The 9,200-nt window shown below is 49.8% G+C and overlaps 1 protein-coding gene across 4 annotated transcripts; it reads left to right on the top strand.

The window, feature by feature from the left end:
• Positions 1-584: 584 nt before the first annotated feature.
• Positions 585-8,604, top strand: APOA5 (apolipoprotein A5). Of its 4 annotated transcripts, none has more exons than XM_032868554.1 (4): positions 585-605; positions 6,067-6,118; positions 6,232-6,343; positions 6,876-8,604. In XM_032868554.1, the coding sequence occupies exons 2-4, from the start codon at positions 6,079-6,081 to the stop codon at positions 7,825-7,827; spliced, it is 1,104 nt and encodes a 367-aa protein (XP_032724445.1). In that variant the 5' UTR covers positions 585-605; positions 6,067-6,078; the 3' UTR covers positions 7,828-8,604. The 4 variants fall into 4 exon arrangements, with proteins under 4 accessions (XP_032724445.1, XP_032724443.1, XP_032724444.1 ...); XM_032868552.1 differs by lacking the exon at positions 585-605 and adding an exon at positions 5,305-5,535; XM_032868553.1 differs by lacking the exon at positions 585-605 and adding an exon at positions 5,543-5,563.
• The last annotated feature ends 596 nt before the right edge of the window (positions 8,605-9,200 follow it).

The raw sequence follows: 9,200 nt of genomic DNA, 5'->3' as shown, positions 1-9,200 counted from the left end.
TACTTTCAACTTTCTGTATGTGTGAAAATTTTTGTGGTAAATTAGAAAAAAAAAACTGAAGCTGATATGAAGCCTTGAGTCCATGACTCACTTTAGGATGGACTGTCTCGACCTCAAAGAAGCCCCCAAAAGTGTTTCTTTTGGCCTGTTTTCTTGGGGTAGCCAAATTTCTCAGGAGAATATTCCAGTGTCTCTCCTGGAGGGTAAAGTGTAATCGGCTAGCATTTTGGCCAAAGGAAACGATGGTGTGGAGGAGGAATGCATCCCATAATTTAATATATAAAATTTTACTTAAATGCTTTGTTTTTTTGCATAGGGAAATCCTGGCCCTGATAATACCGTGTTTTCTCCACCTTAACCTCTGCAGGGAATAAACTTCTGGTCTCCTGCTGCTTTGGGGGAAGGCCGGAACCCAGCTGAGTGGCGTTGGGGAGGACGTCTGCTTCTCAAACAGACTTGCAACCAGTTGCCCCATCTTGAGCCCCACTGTCACCCGTGCTTCTAGAATAATCTATGGCTGCTAATGTCTGAGCTTCCGGGGCATTCAATCAGATCAGGGAGTTTCTTGGCTTTCCCCGTCGCTGCTGCAAAATTCATCTTTTCAGGTGTGTCTAGTTATTATCATTTGACCATTTGGAAGCTTTCCAACTTCCAAACTATCTTGTCTCCTATTCTCTTTGTGTGTTTATACATTTTTTTTAAGTGCCCTTTAATTCTGCTTTATTGGGATTTCAGAAAAGAGCACAGCCTAATGCAGCCCATCAATCCACCATCCTTTACTAAAAGTCAATCTGTTCTTTAGTCTCATTCCCATGCACTAGTTTGAAAGTTATACAGTCTTTGTATTCTTTTAATGGGTTATCCTTAACATTTTAATATTCCTGCTTGACCTCACAAAGTCTAAAAGGTAATCAATATTCCCATCTTCTTACTGAATAATGCAAAGACTGAAGAATACTTTAACTTTGATCTTCGCTTTCCCATTTTCCATGCTACTTGGGTCTAACAGTTTAGGTCCCCCTTGTTTATAACACTTCCTCCAAAATAGCCCTTTCATCGATAAATATTTATCGAGGCCCCCTATCATGTGACAAGCGGTTTTCCAGGTACTGGAAACACAGCAGCAAATGAGACTGGCTACATTTAAAGGTATTTTATGTTAAGTTGAACTATATGAGCTTGCCAACTTTGACCAATTTTTAGTGGCAAAGAACTAATTTTATATGGTTTAAGTATATGTATGTTTAAATATATTCATGTTTATATAAATTCATATAAAATGATGAATGCACTTTCAATTTCCCTAAATGGTTAATAATTTCCTTCCTTCTTCCTGTGTCTATTTGTACCCCATGACTCTCTTAGTTTTGATTCTTTTTCAGGGAGGATCTGTGAGTGATAATTGCTCTAGGTTCTCCTTTGAAATTCACTTGTTACACTTGAACATGAGTTTACCTGAGTATATTTCTTGGCTGGCCATTAAGTTACTTCCAGGTTTTTTTTGAAGATATGTTGCTGCTAAATCAGCTGTCCACTTAATCATTTTGATTTGTAGATAACCAGTCCTTTCTCTTGGGTTGATTTTAAGATACTCTGTCTTTGATGTTCTTCACATTCATGATAATGTGTCTTGATTTGGATTTTGTTTTCGTTTATCCTACACATGACTCAAGGATGGTTCCTGCAACTGAGAATTTAGGTCCCAACCTTCAAAATTTCTCAGCTGTCTTCTTGGGAATATTGCCTCCTCCAAAGTCTCCCTTTGTACATTTCTCTTTGTAGAAATCCAAGTAGGTGTATGTTGGGCCTTCCCATTCTGCACTCCATGTCTCTTAACTTCCATTTCATATCTTCTTTCTCTTTATCATTCTTTCTGGGTGATTTTCTCAGACTGCCCGTCTAGTTTACTAATTCTTTCTCCAACTGTAGACAAATTTTTTTTTTATTTTAATGACTATATTTCCTGCTTCTAGGTGGCCTATTTAATTACTTTTCTTCTTGACAAACAATGGAACTAGACTATCTTTCAAGACAAAATAATGATTACACAGGTCATTACTAAACACACTTGGCTATTTCAGTACCATGTTAAATACCCAGCCCCCACTTTTTAGTGCACTTGAGGTGTATCTGTTGTCACTGTTGTTCAAGTGGACTTCCTTTAGGCCTGGTGAGAGACGTATAAACAATGTACAATGGGTCCATAATGAGCGGTTATTCTGTATATTATTCTGTCTATGTTTCTGGTATGTTCTGGAACAGACCCTGGGATGCTGCTGCATTGAGAAAGACTGCTCCGCCCTCATTTACACCTGAGTTATTGGCAGCTAAGACAGAAGGAGGACAATCTGCAACAAGTCTGACTTACCACAGATGGTCCCCGACTTATCACAGATGGTCTCCAACTTAAAAGTTTCAACTTACCAATTCTCAACTCTAGGATGGTGCAAAAGAGATCTTGCAATCAGTAAAAACCAAACTTCAAATTCTGAATTTGGATCTTCTCCCAGGCTAGAGATTCACAGTACGATCCCCTCTCTCGATGCTGGGCAGCGGCAGTGAGCAGTGACTCCCAGTCTTCCCCGCCATCATGAGGGTCAACCTCGGATACACTGCACCCGTTCTGCACCCATGCAACCTTCTGTTTTATCACTTTCAGCACACTATTCAATCATTCAGTATTGTTAGGTTAGGAATAGTAAATATATTTTCTTCTCTTTTTCTTTGAGATTTTATTTTTAAGTAATCTCTACCCTCAAAGTAAGGTCTTGAACTCAATGCCGAGATCAAGAGTTGCCCACCCACTAACTGAGCCAGTAAAGCTCAATATTTCCAATTTGGGATGTATTGGGTGTATCGGGATGGAACTGTATCATTAGTTGAGAGAATTCTGTATTTAGAATGAGGAGTCACTAATATTCGCTTAAAGAACAGGTCACAAGACAAAGACTGCCTAAGAAATCATCTCATTTGGTGCATGTTGAGATTTTATTTGAAATCCATATATTTGTGTATTTCAGGTGTTTGTGGCAAAACTGCTCCTACCGAACATTAAAGAAGAACATACCTTTTAATCTTTACAAATACATTTTAGAATTATTTTTATTCTATATCCAGATTATGTTGGCAATTCCTGGATTAAAAAAAAATCTAAATGGGGAACTCTCTTCTAAAAACTCAGCTGAGAATATCAGATATTAGACAACAAAGAAAGATGAAGAAAAAGGAAAGGCAAGCAGGTTCCTGTGGAAATAATCTGGCTCAAAATACTTCATATCTGGCCCTTCACACTGTTGTGCAACTAGCACTGCTGACCACCTCCAGAACTTTTGCATGTTCACAAACAGAAGCTCTGTACCATTTTTTGAAAAGGTTTATTTTATTTTATTTACTTATTTTTAAAGATTTTATTTATTTATTTGACACAGAGAGATCACAAGTAGGCAGAGGGGCAGGCAGAGAGAGAGAGGAAGCAGGCTCCCTGGTGAGGAGAGAGCCCAATGCAGAGCTCGATCCCAGGACCCTGGGATCATGACCCAAGCCGAAGACAGAGGCTTTAACCCACTGAGCCACCCAGGCGCCCCTATTTTTATTTATTTTAGAGAGAGAGAGAGAGAACACAAGCAAGAGGGGCAGAGGGAGATTGAATCTCAAGCGGACTCCTAGCTGAGCCCAACACGGGGCTTCATCTCATGACCATGACACGGGGAAACCCAACTGCCTGTGTGCTCAGGCCACCCACCGCTCCCACCCCTCTCCCCCACCTCCCCACCCCCCACCTACACCCCCCATCCTCCCCTCCCCAGGTCATTAAACAATGTATCTCTTCCTCCTGCCTCTCCCAGTCCCTGGTAACCTCTAATCTACTTTCCACCTTTCCCTTTGCCCATTTTAAGTACTTCGTTTGAGTGGACTCCTGCAAGATTTGTTCTTTATAGTGTCTGGCTTATTTCACGTAGCAAAATGTCATCAAGACCCATCCATGTTATAACATGTGTCAGAATTTCCTTCCCTTTTAAGGCTAAATAATATTCCATTGTGTACATAGCCCACATTTTGTTTATCTACTCATCTGCCAATGGACACTTGAGGCTGATCCCCCCCCCTCTTTTTTAAAGGTTTTATTTATTTATTTGACAGACAGAGATCACAAGTAGGCAGAGAGGCAGGCAGAGAGAGAGGGGGAAGCAGGCTCCCCACTGAGCAGAGAGCCCGATGTGGGGCTTGATCCCAGGACCCTGGGATCATGACCTGAGCCGAAGGAAGAGGCTTTAACTCACTGAGACACCCAGGCACCCCTATTTTCCGCCTTTTGACTCTTGTGAAGAGTGCTGCTATGAACACAGGGGTACAGCTATCTGTTCCAATTTCTGCTTTCAGTTCCTTTGGGTATCGACCTGGAAGTGAAATCGCTGGTTGTATGGCGATTCTAACTAATCCTAACTAATTCAAACCAAACCTGCAAAAAAGAAGAGAGAGAGAGAATGTAAGTTCCCCAAGGGATAAGCTATTTCGGACGGATGGAGAAGCGTGGAGGGAGGCTCACGGTCTTGAAAGAGAGGGCATGCTCAGGGAATGCCACAAGTGTGGTGTGGGAGGAGATGAGACCGGAGTGGGCTGGGACAAGCCATGGCAGAGCCAGGCAGAGGATGCCCGGAGTAGGCAGGACTTTGGCAGAGACACCTGCCTGAGGCTATGCACAAGATCAAGGTGAGAGGCAGGCGCTGCTGTGATGTGACTGGTAGTGGAAATGGAAGACGGGGGACCCATTCAAGATACATTCAGAAGCAACATTCAGGAGTTCCTGAATGTGTGTTTAAATATATGCAGTAGGCGTGTCATCAAAGGTCTGGGCTCTTGGGCTTTCCTCCTCAGAGGCCCTGGGGATGCAGTTTAGCCTTTCCCGTGGGAAGAAGCCTCCTCTTGCTCCAATTCTTTGGGCCCAGAGTCCCTGGCTCTGATGCCTCTCATGTCCTTCACCCTGTCACATCTGACTTCCCTGCATCCCAGGATTATTTCATAAAGTGAAAGATGGGAGCACTCTTAACTCTATAAATGCTGGCTCTTCCCAGGCTGCGGGAGGGCGTGTAGTGAGGCTGTCCAGAGCCGCTGGGGTTCAGGCTGGCCTCTGGCCATTGGCCCCGTCTGGCTGGGGCACCATGCCCTACTCTGGGCAGCTGAGTAAGAGCAGGGCCCTCCGAGGACAGTCTTTCCTCTGTTGGTGGGCCGGCCAGTGGGTCAGTGGGAAGGGTGAAGGTCATGGGGCTTGGGGGGGTGGATCTGGGTGAGGAGTTCAGCCTCACTCCTTGATAATCTTTCCAGGTGGCACCTTTCTGCTAGAGCAGCCCCCTGATACCAGGGCACTCATTAACCCTCTGGGTGCCAGGGAAGGGCGGGAGGTGAGCCCTAGGAGGCAGCTGAGGTCAGCCGTCTTTGAACCTCCACGTGGTATTTACTCAGGGCAATTGTTGCCAGAGGCCCAGGCCCCTGGAGTATAAAGCCGAATGTCTGCTCTCTGTGCCCAGAACCGAGCAGGTGAGCAGTGCTGGGTGGAGGGACGCAGGTCAGAGTCTGCAGGGAGGGGATTGCCGGGGTCTCAGCAGGGAGCTGGGGTGGGAACTGAGAACAAAGGACATCCTCTTGGAGCACTGGGGCAAAGTTGTTTCTTCCCCCTTGGGATCCCACTCCCAGCTGTGGAGTGGGAGGCAAGGAGACAGGTGAGCAAGGCAGTGACAGCATAAGTGACCGAAGGAGCTACTCCTGGGGTCTTGGGAGGGTGGTTGGGGAAATGCTACAAAGCAGTTTGAGCTCCACACCCCATGTTGTATGATCTTGGTGAAAAAGACCCCTCTGTCTCCCCGAGACACCCTTTCCCTCCCAGCCTCACTTAGATCAGTCCTCGTTAGCCCCAGCAGCTCTGTACTCCCCACATCTCAGGGAAAGGTTGGCAGATTTAGGGCAAGTTGGCTCTGGAGTAGGGCCCTCTGGGGCAAAGCCAGGAGATGTCCTTCCTTTGTTTCTTCACCGTAACCCTAACCAGCCTTGTTTCACCTTCTTTTTGAGTAGACAACAGCAAGCATGGTTGCGGTTCTGACCTGGGCTCTGGCTCTGCTCTCAGGTGAGTCTCCAACCCTGACTTCAACGTGGAGGTGTGGGTGGAGGCTGGACTGAGGGGCCCGTCCATCCCCAGGGGGGTGGATCCCAGCCTCTAACCACCCCATCCCTCTCCAGTGTTTGCAACTGTCCAGACACAGAAAGGCTTTTGGGACTACCTCAGCCAGAGCAGCAGGGACAAAGGCAAGACCACGCGGGTCCAGCAGCAGAAGCTGTCATGGGAACCCACGTGAGTGGCTAGGACAAGGGGTGTGGGTGTGGGAAGGAGACAGCTTAGCAGTGGGATGGTGTGCTGCCGCTGATTCCTCAGCCTCCTCAGTCCTCATTGGCACATAGGAATGGAGTTGCGCTACTTCTGCCTCCTCCTAGCCTTCCTGGGCAGTGCAGCCCCCTCTGCCCTCAGCATCACCCCCACCTCTGCCCTGATCTCACCATAGCCGCTGCCCCCTGCACACTGAGGTGTGGGACCTGGGAGATGTGGAGGGACCCCCCTCCCACCGCAGCCCCCAGAATGAAAGGAGTGTGTGAGTGTCCACGTGCATCTGTGTTTCCTTGGGCAGCGTTGGTCTGGATTTGCACGTGTCATATGTTTATACTTCTGTGTAAGGAGTCGTGTGGTTGGCCCGCAGCTAGGACTGGAGCCCAGCCTCTGGGGCCACCGCCCTGCATCCTTGGTCTCCCCAGGTGATCAGTGAGGGATGTCTCTGGGGCAAAGGTGGGGCTAGCAATATGACAGTCTGGATGTCTGTCCCCCTCCCCAGGAGCCTGAAAGACAGCCTTGAGCAAGACCTCAGCAATTTGGACAAGTTTCTGGACAAGCTGGGGCCTCTCAGCGGGCAGGCGAGGGAGCCTCCCGGGCTCCCACACGACCCTGTGGGCATGCGGCAGCAGCTGCAGGAGGAGCTGGCCGAGGTGAGGGCGCGCCTGGAGCCCTACATGGCCGAGGCGCACCAGCAAGTGGGCTGGAATCTGGAGGGCTTGCGGCAGCAGCTGAAGCCCTACACCGTGGAGCTGATGGAGCAGGTGGCGCTGCGCGTCCAGGAGCTGCAGGAGCAGTTGCGCGTGGTCGGAGAGGGCACCAAGGCTCAGCTGCTGGGCGGCATGGAGGAGGCGCGGGGCCTGCTGCAGGAGCTGCAGAACCGCGTGGTGCATCACACCGGCCGCGTCAAGGAGCTCTTTCACCCCTATGCCCAGCGTCTGGTGACCGGCATCGGGCGCCACGTCCAGGAGCTGCATCGCAGCGTGGCTCCGCACGCCGTCGCCAGCCCCGCGCGCCTCAGCCGCTGCGTGCAGACGCTCTCGCGCAAGCTCACGGTCAAGGCCGAGGCTCTGCACGCGCGCATCCAGCAGAACTTAGACCAGCTGCGGGAAGAGCTCAGCGCTTTTGCCCGAGCTGGCGGTGACGGTGCGGAGGAAGGGGCCCACCCCGACCCTCAGATGCTGTCCCAGGAGGTGCGCCAGCGACTCCAGGCTTTCCGCCACAACACCTTCCTGCAGATCGCCGACTTCACCCGTGCCATTGACCAGGAGACCGAGGAGGTCCAGCTGCAGCTGGCACCGCCCCCGCCAGGTCACAGTGCCTTCGCCCCAGAGTTTCTCCACGCTGAGAGCAGCGAGGCCCGGAGCAAGCTGCAGGCCCGTCTGGAAGACCTGTGGGAAGACATCAACTACAGCCTTCATGACCGTGGTCTCAGTCATCTAGAAGAGCCTTGAGGGTCTACTGATCCAGACTCATTTCCGGGCTCCTTGTCTAAGCCCAGGATCTGAGCCCCAGCGTGGCTCAGTCCTTGACCGTGGCCTGTTGGGCAGAGGGTGGAGGGCCCTGCACAGGATAGGCGAAGTCACCCAAGGGGACTGTTGTCCCTGGCAATCCAGCCTCCTGCGATTCCCCCATCCAGATGCATTACACTCACCAGGCTTTGCAAACCCAGCTTCCCGTGTTCATTTGAGAATCCTCATGAGTTACTCCATTCCAGGATGGTGGGAGTGGGGAGGGAGAGAGGCACTCTGTGGGCAGGTAATTATGAGCAATGCAAGCCTGTTGCCATGGTGCTGGAAGCCTGGGCCTCTTCTTCCTGGGGCTTGACTCTGATCCCTTCTAGCCCCCTGGTGGCCACTGCTACCGCTGGTCTAGGGGAGAGGAGCTCTTTTCTCCCCAGGGCTGCCATGACAGCTTCTTTTGGAGGAAGAGAAAGGAGAAAGGAGGAAAATATGATGAGGGTGTGTGAAGATGTGCACATGTTATCTCTGCTGGCTCTGATGCCGGTGGGTACAAATGGTGGGGGTTGCGATGGGAGGGAGCAGAGCCTGCATTTTCCTTCCATAACTCTACATCTAAACAGCTGACCAAGCCCTCCATACTGTGGGGGCTTCTTAAAGCCTCGGGGAAGCATACTGTGTGTCCTCTCCATCTGGGGCCCCTCACTTCTGACTTCCAGGCTGAAGCCTAGACTTCTGATTCATGAAATAGAGGCATATGGTGGAAGCTTACTTGCCTGGTGTGACTCTTATTTGAGCCATGTCTGAAAGCAGTAACCTCAACACTATTCCCCAAAGCACACCCACCACTCATTCCAATCCCTCAACGCTCTGTCTCAGGGACTCTCTCCCAGTCCAGGTCTGCCAGAGGGTCCTGACTCTGGTCAGACTCTGCCTTAGATGACAGCTGTCCGCCATGCCTGAGTGTGGGCCTGGCTTAGAAACCCTTCCTCTGCACCTGCATTGCTCACCCACCTTCCCATAGGACAGTGTGTATGAAGTGCAGGCTCTTGAGGTGGCCTGTCTCCTTTGTTCCTGTGGTTCCATATTTTGAATGGCCTTCTTATGACTGACCCTCTTCTTGAGAACTCCAAATCTTAAACTCCCCAGTTCTCCATGTACAAACTCACTTGGGGGCAACAAAGGTCCTCTAGATCCCCCTGGGAACTGTGAAATCGGGGATGGGTGAAGTGGAGTGGAAGAGGAAAGGATAAATGCACCCTGTCCAGCGCCTTTGGAAGGTCCTGTCCAGCACCCTTTCCTCTGCTCACAGCCTGCCCTGCACAGGGTTCTCAGCACCCCATATGAATCTGGCCTGATTGTGCCTG

Source organism: Lontra canadensis, unplaced genomic scaffold (genome assembly GCF_010015895.1).
Source record: "Lontra canadensis isolate GAN:19392208 unplaced genomic scaffold, GSC_riverotter_1.0 scaffold36, whole genome shotgun sequence".
NCBI classification, from domain to species: Eukaryota; Metazoa; Chordata; class Mammalia; order Carnivora; family Mustelidae; genus Lontra; species Lontra canadensis.
Note: the sequence above shows the minus strand (reverse complement) of the source record. Positions and strands in the feature narration are given on the sequence as shown.

Coding starts and splice junctions, on each gene's coding strand:
- APOA5 (XM_032868554.1), top strand. CDS start 6,079: ATGGTTGCGGTTCTGACCTGGGCTCTGGCTCTGCTCTCAG. Junction 6,119..6,231: donor GGCTCTGGCTCTGCTCTCAG/GTGAGTCTCCAA, acceptor ATCCCTCTCCAG/TGTTTGCAACTGTCCAGACA. Junction 6,344..6,875: donor AAGCTGTCATGGGAACCCAC/GTGAGTGGCTAG, acceptor CCCCCTCCCCAG/GAGCCTGAAAGACAGCCTTG.